This window comes from Geotrypetes seraphini, chromosome 4 (assembly GCF_902459505.1).
Source record: "Geotrypetes seraphini chromosome 4, aGeoSer1.1, whole genome shotgun sequence".
NCBI lineage: Eukaryota > Metazoa > Chordata > Amphibia > Gymnophiona > Dermophiidae > Geotrypetes > Geotrypetes seraphini.
The window spans coordinates 17,220,128-17,241,470 of record NC_047087.1 but is presented as its reverse complement, the minus strand read 5'-3'; the positions used below and the strand labels follow the sequence as shown (position 1 = coordinate 17,241,470).

General features: G+C 47.7%; 1 protein-coding gene across 4 annotated transcripts in view; it reads right to left on the bottom strand.

Annotated features, from left to right (window-relative positions):
- The window catches only part of ZDHHC7 (zinc finger DHHC-type palmitoyltransferase 7), a 153,026-nt gene that overhangs the window by 41,212 nt on the left and 90,471 nt on the right, over positions 1 to 21,343 (bottom strand). For all 4 annotated transcript variants that reach the window (XM_033942182.1, XM_033942185.1, XM_033942183.1 and 1 more), the window contains 2 exons: positions 18,080 to 18,204; positions 2,067 to 2,163 (listed from right to left, as the gene is read on the bottom strand). In XM_033942182.1, the coding sequence (XP_033798073.1) occupies positions 2,067 to 2,163; positions 18,080 to 18,204 (222 nt within the window). The remainder of the gene's footprint in view (positions 1 to 2,066; positions 2,164 to 18,079; positions 18,205 to 21,343) is intronic.

Below are 21,343 nucleotides of genomic sequence, written 5' to 3'. Positions count from 1 at the left end.
GACTTAGCAGCACCAAGTCACAAAGAACAACCGAGAGGAACGAGGCAGTCATCTCAAACTTCACTACCTCCTGATCCACTAAGGACAAGTCATCAGACTCACGATCCAGGACATGCTCAGACCACCGAAACACGGTGCGAGCCACCAGCCCCACACAAATAGCCGCCTGGACCCCCAAGGCAGAGACATCAAAATTATACTTAAGAAGTGTCTCTAACGTACGCTCCTCAGAGACCCTAAGAGCAGAACCGTCCATAACAGGCACGGTATGCCGCTTAGTAAGTGCCGAGACCACCGCGTCCCCCATTGGCGAAATTAAGGTAGCCCTATCCCCCTCCGGGATGGGATACCCATGAGCCAAGGCGCACACCAAATGAAACGGCGCCCGTAGGCCACTGCGCCAACACAAAATCCCGAAAATCCTGACGCACAGGAAAAGAGCGGGAAACAGGACAGACCCTCTGAAGCAGAGGGGCCCCCATATGCGGGGCCTCCGGTGGCGCAACTTCAAAAATGCAGCACCAAGGAGACCTGCTACATCAGGTCTAAAAGCTCATCCCTCTGAATAAAAAGCGCACCACGGACGCATCTGCTCTGGAAGACGGGAAACCCGCCGCCCCGCTGCCAGCGGGCGTCCCCTCTAGAGGATCCTGGAAGCCCGCCAAAGCAGCCAGGTCCTCAACCATGCCAACACGCTCCTCCGACCACCAATTCGCAATCCAAGCCCCCCCGCGGGCGCTTGGATGAGGGAGGAGGAAGAGGGGACGCCAAACGAAAAGAGGGAGGCAAAGCCATAGGGGGCACGGAGGGAAACCACCCCCGAAACCCCCCAGGTGCACGTGGGACCCCCAATTGTCTGCACAAAGAAAGAAATTAAATTGGGGACAAAAAACCCCTGGGGGTCCCCAGGGACTCCCTGCCCCAGCAGGGGTCCCTGCTGAAACCTGTCCCTGTGTTTGCAATACAGGGGGAAGGTCACCTGAGGTTGCAGACAAAATGGAGGGGCCAGACAGAGAAAATGGCGAAGTTCCCGCCAAAAATGCTCCCTCCATGGCCTGTAGCGGCTGAGAAGGCTGAACAGTCCCAGCCGCTAAAACAGGCAAGTCGGCATCAGCTGTCAAAAAAAATCAGCTGAGAGGGAATCCTTCGAGGAATCCCTCCGTGGGCGGTTGGGGAAGACCGGGCTTCCCCACTGCTCCCAGCCGACTCGCTAGGCACCATCGGCGGGGAGCTCTGGGCGCCTGCAGCCGCTGCCGACGGAGCTCCACCACCTCACCGGGCCAAACTACCGATTTCAGTCCGGCCGCGAGTGCCTCGCGGCTGGACCTAATTGTGTCCCACTCCCCCGGAGAAGGGCACAATTGCTCCATACGCGACCTAGCTAGAAACAAAGTGCCGGTTAGAAGAAAAAATACAGTAAAAAACATTAAACTGACAGGGAAGCATCCCTTCAGACCGGCACTACCTGAGGATTTTTTTTTTTTTTACAGAACAGACTCCACAGGCTCTCGAAGCAATATGCCTTGCTTGATTTAGGGGGCAAGGCTTACTGCTGAGGCTCCTCTAAAAAAATGTGGGGAGGTGGAGGAAGTGGGGGGAGGGACCCCGCTCGAGACCCGCCGGGTTTGACACCCCCGAGGTCGGATGGACCCCCAAACAGGGCCCGCCCAAGCTCTGTCCGGCCAAAAACAGGGACTAGAAACCCCCTAAACAAATTCCAACAGCCCTACCAAGGGAGATGGGTACAGACCACTCAACACCTGCTGGAGACTGAAAGAAGACTGATGTAAATAGAGAAGGGAGTATATTATATACTGTCCCACAGTTTTGTTTTCAGTCTCCACCTGCTGGTCATGATTGGATATATACCCATTCGTAAAGATTAACCTCTACTGGTCTGGAGAGTGCTAAAGAACATAGGTTTCAGGAGGCTGGAGATTTTCAGCTAGCTATCGGGAACAAGGATATACACAACTTTACACTTTTGTGAAATGACGTTTTGCCTTCAGCAATGTAGACAGCCTGTCAGCACAGCATACAGAACTCAAACATGGACGTTTACTCACAGTAAATAGAACAAAAAACCTCTGATTCTTCTCTCCCACACAATTGTTCACCCAAGGACAGTGGTGATCCATTTTCCGAATACATCGTTTGCAAATACTAGAAGAAAATGAAAGAAAAAGAAACACACAACAGTGATTCTTCCATTGTTAAACAGACAAAATCTGCATTTGATAATAATGTAATGATGGATCTTCTTTCTATTGTGATTTGCAAACCACATCTATATGCCACTGTGGTTACAGTGACATGACAGTGACAGTGGATGCCTGGAATGTGCTCCCGAGAGAGATGGTGGAGAATAAAACTGTGACTGAGTTCAAAAAAGTGTGGGATGAACACAGAGGATTTAGAATCAGAAAATAATATTAAATATTGAACTAAGGCCAGTACTGGGCAGACTTGCACAGTCTGTGTCTGTATATGGCCATTTGGTGGAGGATGGGCTGGGGAGGGCTTCAATGGCTGGGAGGGAGTAGATGGGCTGGAGTAAGTCTTAACAGAGATTTCGGCAGTTGGAACCCAAGCACAGTACCGGGTAAAGCTTTGGATTCTTGCCCAGAAATAGCTAAGAAGAAAAAATTTAAATTGAATTGGGTTGGGCAGACTGGATGGACCATTTGGGTCTTTATCTGCCGTCATCTACTATGTTACTATGAGTTCTAGTCCTCTTCATTGGGTTGGGTCTTGTTTGTTTATAAATTTCCCTCACTGTGAGCTTTAGAAAAAGATCCATTTCTCATGGCTGTCCCCATAGCCACAAGGAATGTGCATACACTGGACCTTCATAATGTTATAATTCCAGGGATCAATTATTTTTTAAAAACTTGCAATTTATATGAAACACAGAAAAACAACTTGGTCTAATTACAGTAGTCTTTTGTAGTCTAGAGACTGACTCCCTTTTGCTAGTAGGATTTGTTTTAAAAATATCTGTCTGGTTTACACATGTATATATTTGGACTATCTAGGATTTTAGCCCACTAACTGAAGAGCTATGACTCAGTTTGAGAATTTCACTCTTCCAGATACCTTCTCTTCTATGGGTCACTTGACAACAACGGGAAACTAATCGAGCAATCATGTTACCAGAACTAAATATCTGGAAGTTATCTGGGTCTAGTCGATGTCCACATAAAACTAAATGGGCATAATTATGACTGCATATTATATGGTCCCACTTGCCCATATACTTATCTGGGCAATGCCACTAAATACTGGCATTGCCTAGATCAGTGTTCTTCAACCACCGGTCCGTGGACCGGTGCTGGTCCGCAGAAATTTGCTGCCGGTCCACATGGCTGGCACATGCATCTCCTGCCTGCATTTTGCACTGTTCAGGAAGAAATGCATTTGTTTCTTTTTCTCTGGGGTTGTACTGCATGCAGAGTCTTGCATCTTCAGGTTTCTTTGTATATATTAGTACTTTTAGTTTTTGGTCCCGTATTTGCAAAGAGGTTATCTGTTTTCTGGTAGGAATGAATATTAAGAAGCATACAGTGTGCTTTGTGTGGTTTACGATCAAACAGTTTTTTTTATTGATGCAAGAAAAAAATATAATCACAAATGGCAAATTTAGGAATATAGCTTTGTGTAGTTTAATTTTGTGGTTAACCATTATGTGTTAATAAGATTATATTGTGTGTGTATATATGAAAAATGAATGGAAAAAATTGTGTTATAATTAGTACTATTATGTGGGCAGGGTCTGGGGCGGAGATGGGTGGAGTCTAGCCCACAACTTGGCCCGGTGTTCTTCAACCGCCGGTCCGTGGACCGGCTTACAAAATAATTCTTTTATTTCCACCGGTCCATAGGTGTAAAAAGGTTGAAGAACACTGGCCTAGATAACTGCCAGGTCTGTCTCCAGACTGCCTTGGCACTAAGAGGATTGTGAAAAATTACAAGCGGATCTTGGGAGACTGGGCATCAAAATGACATTTAATGTGAGCAAGTGCAAAGTGATGCATGTAGGAAAGAGGAACCCAAACTACGTGATGCAGGGCTCCACATTAGGAGTCACCACCAAGGAAATATTTGGAGGGTCGAACCGCCATATACAGGAAATGTGATCACTTTGGCGACTGCTGAGACCAGGGCATCCACCTTAGGTTACGACCAATACTTCTCCACTTTTTCATGTGAGAAGTTAGAGAGACAATCAAAGTTCTTAGCCCTCCTAAGAGTTCTAGGCAGGGTTTGAGTGCCTTATGAAGCGGGAAATGCTTCAAGGACCCCACACGAGGCCCTCCAATAAAGGATGCCCTTCAGAGGGGTCTGCAGCAGGAGCCTTGAGCATCCCAACAGCCTCCATAACCTCATCAATGAGACAAGAAGAGCCAGATGACATAGGACCACTCCTCTTCTCCTCCCGATGGGGAGAATCCTCTAAATCCAAGGGGACCTGGTGGTCAGAGAGGACATCCGGATCCTCCAGAGCTGATTGAGGCATTTATTTATTTAAGTATTTCTATACCACTTATAGTCTAAGTGTTTTACATTCAGGTACTCAAGCACTTTTCCCTGTCTGTCCATAACCCTCCCTCATTCCCCCTGCAGCGCTTTGACCATAGAATGGGCCCTGGTCGGAGACACCTAGGGGTCCCAAGGGGTCTCAACACTAACCAAGGAGTTAGCCTCTGTAGAGCTTTCTCTGAAGTCAAAACACACTAGGGGCCTCTAGGAGCCATTGGGACCTCTCTACCTGCAGGCAGATCTAGGGTGGGTAGAAAGGAAAGCTGCTCCCCCCTCCCCCAAGCCCTAATGAAGACTGAGAAGGCTTTTACTGCTCAGAAACAGCAGCATGATAAAAAAAAAAACAAAACAAGTGTGAGTGAGATGACCACCATTTCCACCAAAGAAATCAGAACAGTAGGTTTCGATGTTTCAGCGCAGGAAGGAAAAGGAGCAGTTCTGACAGTGCTCGACCTTTCCCTGGGATCATTTCTGATGTCAGAAATGACCCATTGAAGAGGCACAAACAAAGCTGGAAGCTGTACTAATGCTTTATCCAGTGGCAACTGGGGGCAGCAACACCGAGTTCCTTGCTCAACCACATCTGGTTCAGGGACTAAGTAACCTGGGAATGTCCTTTGGCTCAATGATGCTGTGGTTTCCAACAGCAGAATGGGGAGCTAGGCCAGGGACTAAGAGTGGCCAGTCAGCACAACCTAGCATCTGCTAAAGGTAAAGAAAACACTGGATCTTTCCACTGTGCTCCAGAAGGTTATACCAGTGAGGTCGCTGGTAAGGATCAGCTTTATCTCTAGCTCCATCTGCTGGTACGAGGGGATAACCACTCGTGCAGAATATGGGCAGATGACTAGGACCTATTGTTTTATGTATTTATTCTATTATTGCAATCCGTTCCAATACTGGTTGTGAATAATCTGAAAACTGCTTGTGAGGTCTCTAGATGCTCTGGTTGTCAATGAGCTTTAATAAAGCTTATATTTAAAGTGGATTTTGTCTAAGATGGGAACTGATTGCTATTAGACAGTTATACAGCACGTGAATGCCGTTTGTTTCTCTAAACTTTACGATGGGATATTTCCTTTACATAACACAAAACAATTTTTTTACATTTTTAAGAGAAAAGACACAGCAGTGGGCGAGCGTGGATGATCAAGATCCTGAGGCCAGAGCATATTCTTCCATGTACCAAAGCTGCAAATTGACTTCACAATCATGATATCATGTTGTATCTCTTTGCAACAGTTATGGTGAGCAGGCATCCCCCTTAGCTGCTACTATGAAGAGAGTACGCAGCACCAGGAAACCAAGCTACATACAATGCTACTAACTTTGCAATCTGAATTATAAGTGCTCCAATCTAGATAAGAACATAAGAATAGCCTTATTGGGTCAGAACAATTGTCCATCAAGCCCAGTAGCCTGTTCTCATGGTAGCCAATCCTGGTCCTTTGTACCTGGTCAAAACCCAAGGAGTAGCAATATTCCATGCTACTGATCCAGGGCAAGCAGTGGCTTCCCCCATGTCTTTCTCAATACCAGACTGTGGACTTTTCCTCCAGGAAATTGTCCAAACACAACCACAACCTCTGGCAATAATAATTATTATTTTATTTTTATATACCACCTAACCAAAAATGGTTCTAGGCGGTTTACAACAAATAAGCACAAGTCATACAGTGGAGAGTAATTTTAAAAGGAAAAAACAATTCAAAACAAAATACAATAAACAAGAATTGGTCCTAGATTGGAAAATATGATTTAAAAGAAAAATGCAATTTAAAAGAATGGTTCTAAGCAGTTTACAATAAATAAGAACTGTTCCAGAGCCTAACTATTCTCTGAATGAAAAAATATTTCCTCCTATTGGTTTTAAAAGTATTTCCCTGTAACTTCATTGAGTGTCCTCTAGTCTTTGTAATTTTTGACAGACACACACAATCAACCATATCAAAAACAATGGCCTCAGAACGGTTTCACTTTTCAACTTTCTGACACATAAGTTGTACGAGGGCTGACTGAAAAGTAATGAGACTGCCTTTGCTTTTCTTTCCACGAAGTAGACCTAGCAACCCTGTGCGGGTTCCTGTGAAGCTCATACACTGAGGTTTCTGAACCTGCAGTTCAACAGCCGTAGTTTTCATTGTTGGGTCACAGTGAGAAGAACTTTGTACATTTGGTCATGACAAACGAGGAATATGTGTCTGTGACAGTACGCCAGAGGTGTGCGATTGAATGTTGTGTTAAACTTGGAAAGAGAAGTAATGAAACTCTTAAAATATTACGGCAAGTTTAACACAAAATTCAACTGCAGCTGGCAGTGGTTGAAGACATTTAAGTAAGTATAATGGGAGGCTGGCGTAAAGAGAATTACAATAGTCGAGGTGGAATATGACAAGGTTGAGGATAAGGGAGCAAAAAGCATCAAAGAGGAGATAAGTGAATGAATGGTGAAGAGTCAATTTGCAGTTTGAAAGTAAGGCCTGAGTTGGAAGTGACACTCTGGACTTTAATGGAGAATTTGAACTTTAAGATGTGACTATTAATGGAAGGAGGAAAAGCGTTCTTGGAAGAACATGTCTCAAAAGAACCACCAGATGTCACTACAAGTCTAAAATGAAACCATTCACTAAAACAGAGAGGCCTTTATTTACTAATCTAGTTTAAATGCACGTTAATTTGAACTAAGTATATATGGGTAATTCTACTGTATAAAATGAATAAATGATTACAACATTGGAATATATGCTCGTAAATAAATGAAATTCAGCCCAAGTGTTTTTTTTTTTTAAATCTAGGTGCATAACTTACATAGTGCTCCTTTTGCTAAGCTATGGAAAGAACTAGTGTGTGCTTACCACAGCTTAAAAGGTCTTACTCTGAAGCATCTTGTGATAAGTTCCAAATGTGTGCATTTAATCCATATGCTAAATAATTTTTCTCAGAATTTGCACATGAGTCCTTACCACCTATAAAACAGGAGGCAGTAAGGGCTCATGCGCTATCTTTTGCTAATAGCCATGTGCTACTGGAGTGGAAGGCCGCCTCAGCACCCTGAGGTTGTGGATTTGATCTCTGTGTTACTCCTTCTGACCCTGGGCAAGTCACATAACTCTCTGTTGCTCCAGGCACAATAGGTAGATTGTGAGCCAGTCGGGACAGACAGGGAAAAATACTTAAAGAGTACCTGAATGTAAAGTTTCATCAAGTTTATTAAAAATTTGTTATCCTGCCTTTTTTAATTACAATAAATAAAAAACAGAAAGCGGGTAGTATAGACACATTAAAAATTAGTAACTAAATGTTTTGGCCAATAAAGACTTTTATAGAGTCTCACAAATCAAACTCACACGAGAGGAAAAGCACAGTTACTTACCGTAACAGGTGTTATCCAGGGACAGCAGGCATATATTCTCACATGTGGGTGACGTCATCTACGGAGCCCCGGCGCGGACAGCTTTTCAAGCAAACTTGATTAAAGTTTCAAGTTTGCACACTGCACCACGCATGTGCGTGCCTTCTCGCCCACTAGAGGGCGCATCCCACCTCGTGGTCCTCAGTTCCATAACTAGCAAGGAAGCCATCCCCGGGGAGGCGGGCGGGTTGTGAGAATATATGCCTGCTGTCCCTGGATAACACCTGTTACGGTAAGTAACTGTGCTTTATCCCAGGACAAGCAGGCATGATATTCTCACATGTGGGTGACCTCCAAGCTAACCAAAAAAGGGCAGGTGGGAGGATGGCAATTTAGGAAAACAGATTTTGCAAAACTGACTGGCCAAACCGGCCGTCACTCCTGGATAAAGTGTCCAGACAGTAATGAGAGGTGAATGTATGAACCGAAGACCAAGTGGCAGCCTTACATATGTCCTCCATCGGAGTGGATCGGAGGAAAGCTATCGAAGCTGCCATCGCTCGGACCTTGTGCCCCGTGACTCGACCCGGGGGAGGAAGGCCAGCCTGAGCGTAGCAAAAGGAAATGCAAGCGGCCAACCAGTTAGACAGAGTGCGCTTGGAAACTGGATGCCCTAATCGATTGGGATCGAAGGACAAAAACAATTGAGGAACCTTCCGATGAGGCCTGGTGCGTTGAAGATAAAATGCCAACGCCCTCTTACAGTCAAGCGTGTGAAGCGCCGTCTCGCCAGGATGGGAGTGGGGCTTCGGGAAGAACACAGGAAGGACAATGGACTGATTGAGGTGGAAGTCAGAAACAACTTTAGGTAAAAACTTAGGATGGGTGCGGAGAACCACCTTGTCGTGATGAAAGACAGTGAAAGGAGGGTCCGCAACCAAGGCTTGCAACTCCCCGATCCGCCTGGCGGAGGTGAGGGCAATTAGAAACACCGCCTTCCAAGTCAGAAATTTTAAGAGGGACTTGTTGAGTGGCTCAAACGGGGGTTTCATCAGTTGAGCCAGAACCACATTCAAATTCCACACGACTGACGGAGGCTTAAGAGGGGGACAAACCCTGAGTAACCCTTTCATGAAGCGTGTCACCAAGGGATGGAGTGACAGAGGGCGTCCCTCCAGAGGTTGGTGGAAAGCAGAAATCGCACTGAGATGAACCCGCACCGAAGTGGTTTTCAAGCCGGAGCGCGACAAATGAAACAAATATTCTAAAACCGAGGATACCGGAACTGATACCGGATCCAGGTGAAAAGACGAGCACCAGGTGGAAAACCTGGTCCATTTCTGCGCATAGCAAAGCCTCGTCGAGATCTTGCGGGAGGCTTCCAACACCTCCTTCACCGATTGAGACGGGTCCGGAGGAGTCAGGGAACAAGAAACCAGGCTGTCAGGTGCAATGACTGCAGATTGGGATGTAACATGGATCCTTGACTCTGAGACAGCAGAGAAGGAGAGACAGGCAGGGGGAGAGGCTCTCTGGCACTGAGCTGGAGCAGCAGGGAGAACCAGTGCTGACGCGGCCACCGAGGTGCTATGAGAATCATCGTGGCCGTGGACGATTTTAGGTGTACCAACGTTCGCATGATCAGAGGGAACGGAGGGAATGCATACAGGAACCTCCCTTCCCAGTCGAGTAGGAAGGCATCCGCTTCCAGACGGTCCTGCGAGTACATCCGAGAACAATATAGTGGTAGTTTGTGTGTCTCCGGAGAGGCAAACAGATCCACCTGTGGCGTTCCCCAGCGAGCGAAGACCTCGCGTAGAACTGCTGAGTGTAGAGTCCACTCGTGCGGTTGCAGAAGTCGACTCAGTTTGTCCGCCAGGCAATTCCGTTCTCCTTGGATGTAGACCGCCCGGAGGAAGATGTTCCGGGAGGTCGCCCACTCCCAGAGGCGAAGAGCTTCGGAGCAGAGGGGCCTTGACCCCGTTCCTCCCTGCTTGTTCACATAATACATTGCCACCTGATTGTCCGTGCGGACGAGGACCACCTGGTCCTGCAATATGTGAACGAAGGCTCGAAGTGCTAGGAAGATGGCTCGCAGCTCTAGCACGTTGATATGACACTGGCGGTCTTCTGACGACCACAGGCCCTGCGTGCGAAGACCGTCGAGATGGGCTCCCCACGCGTACTCCGAGGAGTCCGTGGTCAGGACCTTGCGAAAAGGCGGAGTGCGAAACAATAGTCCCATGGACAGATTTGAAGAGTCTGTCCACCAACGCAGCGATTTCCGCAAGGGCGGAGTTACCGAAATGAGGCGAGACGCCGGGTCGCACTCCTGGCGCCACTGGGACGCGAGGGTCCACTGAGGGATCCTCAGGTGTAGCCTCGCAAACGGCGTGACATGTACCGTCGAGGCCATATGGCCCAGCAGCATCATCATGCGCTTGGCCGAGACCCTCGATAGTTGGGAGACCTGGCGGCTCATCCGTACCAAGGCTTCCAACCGCTGGGTCGGCAGGTAGGAGCGGAGGCGCACCGTGTCCAGCACCGCACCTATGAATTGAAGAGACTGCGACGGTCTCAACTGAGACTTTGGAAAGTTTATCTCGAACCCGAGAGTTTGCAGGAAGGCAATAGACTGTCGGGTCGCTGAGATAACCTCCTCCCTGGTCGGGGCTTTGATGAGCCAATCGTCCAGGTAAGGGAACACATGGAGTCCACGTGACCTGAGGGCTGCTGCAACCACCACCATGCACTTCGTGAATACTCGTGGGGACGCGGCCAGGCCGAAGGGCAGTACCCTGTACTGGAGGTGGAGGTCCCCCACCTGGAATCGTAAGAATCTTCGACAGGCGGGGTGCACCGGAACATGGGTGTATGCTTCCTTCAGGTCGAGGGAGCACATCCAGTCCCCTTCCCCCAAGAGGGGGTACAGAACCGGGAGAGATAGCATTCGAAACTTCTCCCGGGCCAGGAATTTGTTGAGCTTCCTGAGGTCCAGTATGGGGCGCAGGTCCCCGGTCTTTTTTGGAACCAAAAAGTAGCGGGAGTAAAACCCCGTACCCCACTGGTCCTTGGGGACCGGCTCGACCGCCCGAAGCTTCAAGAGGGCTTTGGCTTCGGTTATAAGGGTCGGTAGCTGCGAACGGTTGCAGGGGACTAAACTTGGGGGACTGTCCGGCGGCGAGGACACAAAGTTGAGCGAGTAGCCCTCGGAGACGATCCGGAGCACCCAAGCGTCTGAGGTGATCCCGGTCCATGCCTCCCGGAAGAACCGAAGACGGCCCCCGATAGGAAGGGGTTCTTGAGAAAGTGCGGAGGGGAACCCGCCCCGTCCGCTCATCCCGTCAAAAGGAAGGCGCTGGCTTAGAAGGGCCCTGCGCCGGGGCTTGGGGTTGTCCCCCTCTGCCTCGCTGAGACGGACGTCTCGGAGGCGGTCTCGAGAAAGCCGGGGTCGACTTCTGAGGGTATCGGCGCGGCGGAGGCCGAAAGGGTTTCTGCGGCGGGGGCCTAGGTTTGGGGCGGACCAGGGATGCTAGAGAGCGCTCCTGTTCCGACAAGCGCTTGGTCGCCGCATCCAATGACTCGTCGAATAACTCGGACCCCACACAAGGCAAGTCTGCCAGGCGTTCCTGCAGGTTTGGGTCCATGTCGAGGGTGCGAAGCCAGGCCAAGCGGCGCATGGCCACCGCGAGGGCCGACACCCTCGAAACCAGCTCAAAGGCGTCGTACACTGCATGGAATAGGTACAACCGCAATTGAGACAGGTTGGACATAAACTTGTCGAATCCTGCTCTTTGGGAGTCCGGTAACGAGTTCCGATATTGAGGAAGGTCCTTCACCATACCACGCAAAAAGGAGGAAAAGGTGAAGGCGTAGTTTAGAACCCTGGTGGCCATCAGGGAATTTGAATAGAGGCGGCGGCCAAACTTGTCCAGGGTCCGCCCCTCCCTGCCTGGTGGAACCGCCGCAGAAACCCGTGAGGGCTGTGATTTTTTAAGAGCAGACTCCACCAGAAGAGACTGGTGTGAGAGCTGCGCCTTATCGAACCCTTTAGGGGGAATCGTCCTATACTTTGATTCCATTTTTGAAGGCACAGACGTGACTGTAAGAGGGTTTGACAAGTTCTTCAGCCAGGTTTGCAGAAGGACACTGTTGAGAGGGAGTCTAGGCACCTCCCTCGGAAGAATGGGGAGGTCCTGTTCCTCCAAAAACTCTTTGGAATACCGAGAGCCTACCATCAGGTCAATCCCCAGGGCTTGGGCCATGTCCTGGACGAAGGATGAAAATGAGGACGGCCTAGCCTGGGGAGAGGGGGTTCTCGACCGCCCCACCGAGGAGAGGGGGGAGGCCTCATGGGAATAATGAGGATCCCTAACCGATCCCGAATCCCAGGATCCCCTCTCGAGGGCCCTCGAGGGGGAAGGGGAAGTTGTCCTCCTCGCAGAACCCTTGGGTGAGGACCCCGGGGTTCGTGGGACACTCTCCCGTTTTCTCGGCGAGGCGGCCCGGGAAGACTTCCCATGGGGTGAGCGGAGGAGCCTCGGGTTGTCGAGGCGCAACTCCGACACCTGCAACGCCTCGCCCCCGAACGACAAGGAACGGTCGCGCCGAGGCGAGCCTCGGGGCCGCTTAGACTTCCTCGATCGACGCCCCGTCCGAGGTCGCGTCGAGGGCGAGGTGTGTCTGGAAGACCCGGAGGAAGAGGAGGAAAGACGGCGCACTCTGCGCAACTTTTCTTTGGGCCTTACACTCCGCTCAGGGGGTTCCCCCGAGGTCGAGGTCCGGGGCGGGGCCGAGACCGAGGTGAACGGGGTCCCAGTACCCGAGACCGAGGTCGCCGAGGCCGGGGCTCCCGAGGGAGCCGAGGCCGGGGCCTCCGAGACCGAAGGCGTCCAGGCCGAGGTCGAGGCCGCCGGAACCGCAGCACGCTGCAACACTTCCAGGGCTCCCGACAGCTCCGATGAGATCAGAGCTCGGAGGAGATCCTGGAAGGCCGGAATCCCCACGAAGGTGGGGAGTTCCGAGTCCGGGGCACACTCCCTGGAGGGCGACCTCGGTCTCGAGTATTCCCTCGGGGTGTGCGGAGTCGAGGTCCGATGCGGGGCCGGGGTCGACCCACCCGCCTTGGCCTGACTCGAGGATGGCTTCTTTGCTGAAGGGGATGGAACAGAGGACTTACCCGAAGCTTGCTTCACTGACGACGCCTTCGAGGAGGAGGGCCGAGGCGAGGCCGAGGCCCCCGAGGACGCCGAGGCCGAGGTCAAGGCCGGGGCCGAAGCCGAGGCCGACGTCGAGGCCTTAGGCGGTGCGTCGATGGCGAACAATTCGGCCATTCTTGCCTTACGGCGACGGAGGGCCCTGTTTTGGAAGGTAGCACAGCGATCACACGAGTCTGTCGGATGTTCGGGCCCAAGACAGACAATGCACCACCGGTGAGGGTCAGTGATGGAAAGCAACCTCTCACACCGGCTGCACTTTTTGAATCCCGTAACAGGACGGGACATCCACGAAGAAAAAGAAGAAGGCCGGGAACGTACCGACGTCCCGCGGCCACGGCTTCCGGGAGCCCCCGGAACCCGACGAAAAACGAAAGACTTTTTTTTTTTTTTTTTTTTTTAAAAGAAACGAAAGGAAAAGAGCACCGCGAACTAATTCGAAGGGAAAAACAAACTAAACGCGGCAGCTAGAAGGCAAAAACACTGGAGCTCAGATCCACAGGGCTTTCTTGCTCCGCGGAAAAATTTGAACTGAGGACCACGAGGTGGGATGCGCCCTCTAGTGGGCGAGAAGGCACGCACATGCGTGGTGCAGTGTGCAAACTTGAAACTTTAATCAAGTTTGCTTGAAAAGCTGTCCGCGCCGGGGCTCCGTAGATGACGTCACCCACATGTGAGAATATCATGCCTGCTTGTCCTGGGATAAAAGGATAGAACTACAATGAACAGAAAGGTAAGAACAGTTAGGGAAGGACCTTTTTTAAACCCTGCTAATTGCCCGCACCACATTCTGTCAATGAATTCCAGAGCTTAATTACATGTTGAGTGAAGGAATATTTTCTCTGATTTGTTTTAGATCTATTACTTAGTAGTTTCATTGCATGCCCCCTACTCCTAGTATTTTAAGAAAGAGTAAAACACGGAATTCATGACTACCCATTCCACTCCACTTAGTATTTTATAGACCTCTATCATATCTCCCCTGAGCTGTCTCTTCTCCAGGCTGAGGAGTCCTAGCAGATGAAGCCAGACAGTATATGAGCCACACCATTTTATGCAGTCTGAATCCAGAAAAACCAAAGTTTTTCCTCGCTAGTCCTAATGATAAAATCAATGAGAATGGTCAAAATTATTCAATAGCCACTACGATAAAAATATTAGGCGTTACGCTCGATCGCTCATTATCGTTCAACAACCATACTGATCTACTGATTAAAAAGTGCTTTTCAGTACTATGGAAGCTTCGCACTATTAAAAAATACAGCAATTTGCGAATCCCCCCACCCGCAAACGCTGCCCCCCATGAAGCGGTATCGCCCCCCCCTCGTGAACGCCCCCCCAGTGGGGTCTTTTGGGGATGTGGTGGGGTGGGGTGGAGCAGCGCCGGTGGCTGGGAGGGGGGGGTAAGTGCAACCAATCAAGCGAGTTTCACTTACTTCCTATGGGGAAACTCGCTTTGATGTACGAGTAATTTGGTTTACGAGCATGCTTCTGGACCGAATTATGCTCGCAAACCAAGGTTCCACTGTATTTTGATTTAACGTCTTTCAGATTACTGGTTCAGTCATCTATTTTGTCTACTCTGGACTACTGTAATATTGTTTATTTAGGATCTCATAAAAAAACTCTACATAAACTCAGAATAGTACAGAATATAGCAGTCCATCTGATTTTTGGCCTTAAAAAATATGATCACGTGAGCATATCTAAAACTCCACTGGTTGCCATTCGAAGCTAGAGTTTTGTTTAAATTTGGTTGTATTTGTTTTAAAGTTTTATTTGGATTGACTCCAATCTATCTCTCTTCCCACTTTGAATTTTATAATTCAAACAAGAATACATGAAGAACCTGCTGGTTTATGTTCCCATCAGTAAAACATGTCACAGCAAGAGATTCTTGGGAAAAACTTTTGCATTTCATGTTGGAATGCTCTTATCCCCCAAGCTCAGTCTTAATATCTATTTTGAAAAATTCTTAAAACTTACCTGTTTGATAAATATGTGACTTAATTGCAATTTTTATTTTCTGAGAAACATTTGATGCTCATGAATGTAATTCACTGTTTGTCCAGCCTCTTCTTGTTGTGAGCCTTAAATACAGTGAATTGTAATAATCAAAATATGGAGTGACCAAAGACTGGATTCACTGTCTGAAAGTTCTCCACAACAGCAGATTTCACAGTCTCCGCAGCTTTTTCAATCTGAGAAAGATTTTTTTTCACAACTGTATGTAATTGTGGGCAAAAACATAATGAAAAATCTAATATCACCCCTAAATAACAATAAGAATCTTAACTTAGGGTTCCTTTTACAAAGGTGCGCTAGAGTTTTTAGCGCACGCACCGGATTAGCGCGCGCTAGCTGAAAAACTACCGCCTGCTCAAGAGGAGGCGGTAGCGGCTAGCTCGCGTGCCATTTTAGCACTCGCTATTCCGCGCGATAAGGCCCTAACGCACTTTTGTAAAAGAAGCCCTTAATCTACAAAACTTCCAATGGACATGATGTGTCAATTTGTCCGGACAAAAAAAAATTTGTGCTTTTGACATATATTCAATTTGGCCGTTAACCTAGAAGGCAAACATAACCTCAAAAATTCAATTACATCCAAAAATGATTCCTCTATAGGAAAGGAAAATTGGAGATCATCAACACAGATTCTATGATATATTCCTAAACCTGCTAATAAAGGACAAATGGAAGTCATGTACAGGTTAAATAGAACCAGAGAAAGAGCTGAGCCTTGTGGGAGTCCTAATCCTAATTCTTTCCATTAGAACATTCCTGTATAGTCAGGAAATAGCTGATTGGATGGATGGATGGCTGACTGGTAAGGGGCTGGTGAAAATATGCTGGCTTGTTGGGGTGACTGGTATGGACATGCTAAGCATGAAAAGTGTGCGAGTGTCTCTGTGTGTGCTTATTTCTTAAGAGAGGGGGAGGGGGGAACCAACCAGAGAGAGTTAACAAACTAAGGCCTAGATTCACTAAACCTTCTGATCCTATACCAACGATCACAAAACCAGTTTTACTGGTTTTGTGATCGTTCCCCAACCCGATTCACTAAATGCCCCACTGCCCACTTAACGATCTGATCTGATCCAACCCATGCAAATTAGTAAAATCCCATGTAAAATAGCCAGATTGATTCACTAACAATTGCTTGGCTATTTTGCATGAGATTTTACTATCCTAAAATCTGACTGCTGCAGACCTGTTGGTAACTGTTACTGACAGATCTGCTGGTTTTTTGACAGGTCTGCCTGTCTTTTTTTTTTTCCATGGCACAGATATTTTTTGTTATACACGCAAAATATCTGCCCCATAAAAAAAAAAAAAGACAAAACAGGCAGACCTGTCAAAAAACCACCGCCTCCCCCACCCGCGAACCACAAATTGCAGCAGGGATGCCCACTCCCTCCTACCACCAGACGCTTCTCCTGACGCTGCCCTCCCCGCCCACGCAAATATGGCAGGAGGAATGCCAACTCCCTCCTGCCACCAGATGCTCCCCGCCCGATGACTACATAAAACTAATCCCCCTGAACATGGAAGGAGGGATGCCAACTCCCTCCTGCCATCGGAACCGGCCCGGTACACCTCCCCCCCTCAGTACCTGAAAGTTGGGAGCAAGAGGGGTGCTCAGTCCCTCCTGCTCCTCGGGCTCCAGCGTTGCAATCAGGGTCTTAGGCCCAGCCCTAATGCATCATGTGCAAATTATTTGCATGCAAAAAAGATAGTGAATCAATCACTGTTTTAAAAATTGGCCAGGAATCGGCCAACAGCGATTGAATCACTATCTTGAGTGAATCTGGGCTTAAGTAATCTGTTAGTATATGGCTGTCACTTCTAGCTTTTGTGAATTTTTATTCAGCAATTCATGGAGATTGAGGCATTTATTGAGCTACCACCAGCTTGGACTTCTTCTAACTGCTGCTGCTTTTGGCAGCAACAGACACCATTGCATTACTACATAGTAAATGATGGCAGATAAAGAGCCGAATGGCCCATCCAATCTGCCCAGCCGTACCCTCCCTTACTGTCTGTATTAGTATCTGCAAGAATTTGGCACTGATGGCAGCTTCAAGCTTTACTCAGGATCCACAGATTGATAAAGTAAAATTACAAAAATCAAAGATATCTAGCTATGACGTGTACTACAGTACTTCTGGGGAAATTATACCCTAATTCCAAAAAACAAATTCCTGCATCTTTATGACTGAAGTTTTTAAACATTGTGGGCAGAATTTTACATTTTTCCCAATGACCTAGATTAAGAATGGAAGCTTGCTCTAGCACATAACTATACTACTGGTAAGACCCTAGGGCTATTTCAAACCATTACAAACAAAACAAGGAAGTACAACAAACTCTGCTTTCAGGTTGCAGAAGCGCAAAGAAAAGGTTGATCCTTGATGCTCCACAGAAATAGAAGTCCGACAAGAACAAAAAATGCTGTGGAGAGGATGATGTTCAAGATGCAGGCTTTATTAAAAATACAATCCAATAATCCATATGAAGAAATATCTAGGACTCAAAACGTTGGGAACTACGGACCCAACACGGTCCGTGTTTCGTCAAAACTGTCTTCCTCAGGGGTCCTATGAACAATAATATAATAAATGGAATGTCTGCTAGAGTGATGAAATGATTAATATACAATAAGTCGTGCAGTGAATTGTGTGGATTTCAAATGACTTGTGAGTAGTGACTGGTGCCAAAAATGTGTTGGTTATAGAAACATCATTCAGTTTGTCCCAGTGAAGAGGTCAGTGGAACAAGCAAAACTCTACTGCAATTCCATCTTTCATTTAGAGTGCTTAAAAATATGCTTAAACAGTGTCCTGATACTCAAATATTTCACTGGAAAAACATGTCACTAACATTCAGACAAGAGCAGTTTCAACATGGAATGATTAAAGTAAGGCATGCCATTTCCTGCTCATGGGCCGACTGACAAATGGACAGTACTTACCTGCAATGGTGTGCACGCTCTGGTTTTATACTGCAACACTTTGGACATTTATAGATAACTTCTCCTGGCTTTAACTGTAAACTTTCCATGTATTCCTTAGTGGCATTTCCTTTTGGTACTGCCCCCTATAATAACAAATAAAAAATACAATGAAGATGACTTTTTTCACTTTAAGAAAAATCTTTTGCGATGGATTAATGCATGCAATTCTATATTGGTGATGAGTGCTTAAACGTGATCCTCATCAAACTTTATACTCGTTTATGAATAAATCCATTTAAAACAGTTCACATCATAAACAAAACAATTAAGCTAGAGATACAGAAAAACAGCAGCCAGACATTTCCAATCCATCATCTAATCTCTCAGAATGTGCTGAATCACTGAGGCCATATCACTTTAGGTGGCTGGTGTGCAGTACGTATGAAAGCATTAGACCATAGACCATAATGTCTGTCTTCATACCAACACCATTTTAACCTCACTCTTTCCTCATCCTTCCACTTCTTGGAATGTCTGAGCACCAGAAATATATATTAGATACCCTATTCACAAAAATTATGTTTATCATACCTGATCATTTTCCTTCCTTTAGTCATAGCAGATGAATCCTGAGACAAGTGGATTGTGTCCATCCACCAGCAGGTGGAGATAGAGACCACCAAGTTGAGCTCTATCTTATATAGGATGGTATGCTCACTGGTAAGCCAGTACAACAAAGTAAGATCAGCTGAAGAGGCCTATCAACCTATCAAGAACTCTCTCCTCACATTTTCACACTACATAGCCCAAAATCAAGCCCACACCACACAGACCACGAATCGTACAAAGCAAAGCAGGGACATAAAGGAACAGCAAGTAACAAAAAAAGGGCAGGACTCTGGATTCATCTGCTGTGACTAGAGAAAAGAAAATTATCAGGTATGATGCATAATTTTTCCTTCCTTGTCATCTGCAGCAGATGAATCCAGGGACAAGTGGAATGTAACAAAACTGTCTTCAGTAGGGCAGGACCGAAACAGAACCCGGTGTTCCACCGAAGGAATGACTAGAAGTTGTGCACCAAGCCTCCAAAGACTGAGATCCATTTTATTCAGTGGAAAGAAACTAGACTGTTAGGATAAGCCTACCCCATATTGGAGTTGAATAAACTGAACCAGAGTACTCCGAGGAGAGAAGAGAGTGCCCTTTGACACGCTAATGGTGAGCTGAGCCAAAAACAGAGGGAGCCATCGGGCATGAGGGCACACAAGCCCCCCTAGGGAAGGAGCTGTGCTACATATTTGCACTCAACAGCCAAGGTGGTTTCTTGCGTAGCAGCCAATAAAAAATATGTGCCTGGGAGCAGGGCAGTACCTAACCTCCAGACGTTACACTAGACCCCAGAAATGGGGCTGTGTACAGTCGCCTGAAACTTCCAGAGGTGGAGCCATGCCTAACAGGAGCCTGGCTCTATATCCATGCGTGGAACTATGTCAAGCAGACAGGTGGAGCCACACCCTACATGCAAAGATGGAGTCGCAGTCAGTAAACATGAGGCGCCACACTCTACCTCCAGAGATGGAGCTGAGCCAAGGAGGCAGGCAGAGCCACACTCCACATCCAGAGATGGAGCCATGGCAAACATACTGAATGCTCTGCACTCTATCTCCACAGATGGAGCAGTTCCAAATAGGCATGAGGAGCCCCAAACTACATTCAGATAGGGGCCATGGTAAGCAGACAGGTGGAGTCACAATCTACATTCAGAGATGGAGCCACAGCCAGGAGACAAGAGGTGCCATGCTCCACATCCAGTGATGGAGTCATGGCCAGAAGCCGCCATGTTCTACATACAGAGATGGAGCCGTGTCAAACAGACATTTGGAGCTGCACTCTACCTTTGCAGATGACCCCTTACAAGAAGACAGTTGAAGCTGAGTCCAAACAGGTTGGTGGAATTGTGCTCCTAATCCAGCGCAGGCATCATGCCAAGTAGGCAGCAGGGCTGTCCTCGCAACCAGAGATAGAACCATTCTGCATAGGCTGGTGGAGGTCACACTGAGGCTCTAGAGATGGGATATGCCATCCAGGCAGGAGGAGATTACCCTAGCATCCAGAGAGGGAATCATGCTTTACAGCTAATCCCTATAACCAGAGAAGAACCCATGTATCATAGTCAGATTCAAGCTGAATATCTAGAGGCAGAAGAATGGATAACAAATCAAGAGAAGCCTCACTCTACTGCTACAGGCCATTCCACACGTGACTGGTGAGGAACACCCAGCTTTACCTTCAGAAACAGGTACATGTTGAACAGACAGGAGGCACCACTCTCTACATCCGAAATGGAGAGAAGCTCAAAGGAGCCCTGCACCCACTCTAGATGTGGGAAGGTGCTACACATCCAGAAGCAAATGAGTTCTACGGCCAGGCAGAGAGACCTGCAGCCCCAGTAGGCAGTGCCATCCTCAGTGCACAGAGAAGGAAGCATGCAATACAGCTAAGCAGAGTTCTACTGCACATAAGTACATAGCATAAGAACTGCTGCTGCTGGGACAGACCAGTGGTCCATTGTGCCCAGCAGTCCACTCACATGGCGGCCCTTTGGTCAAAGACCAGTACTGTAAATGAGTCCAGCCTCACCTGCGTACGTTCCGGTTTAGCAGGAACTTGGCCAACTTTGTCTTGAATTCCTGAAGGGTTTTTTCCCCTATAACAGACTCCGGAAGAGCGTTCCAGTTTTCTACCACTCTCTGGGTGAAGAACTTCCTTAAGTTTGTACGGAATCTATCCCCTTTTAACTTTAGAGAGTGCCCTCTCGTTCTCCCTACCTTGGAGAGGGTGAACAACCTGTCTTTATCTACTAAGTCTATTCCCTTCAGTATTTTGAATGTTTTGATCATGTCCCCTTTCAATCTCCTCTTTTCAAGGGAGAAGAGGCCCAGTTTCTCCAATCTCTCACTGTACGGCAACTCTTCCAGCCCCTTAACCATTTTAGTCGCTCTTCTCTGGACCTTTTCGAGTAGTACCATGTCCTTCTTCATGTACGGCGACCAGTGCTGGATGCAGTACTCCAGGTGAGGGCGCACCATGGAGCATGCAGCATGATAACCTTCTCCGATCTGTTCGTAATCCCCTTCTTAATCATTCCTAGCATTCTGTTCAGCCTTTTCGCTGCCGCCACACATTACACAGCAGCTTCATCAACTTGTCGATCAGAACTCCCAAGTCTCTTTCCTGGGAGGTCTCTCCAAGTACCGCCCTGGACATCCTGTAATCATG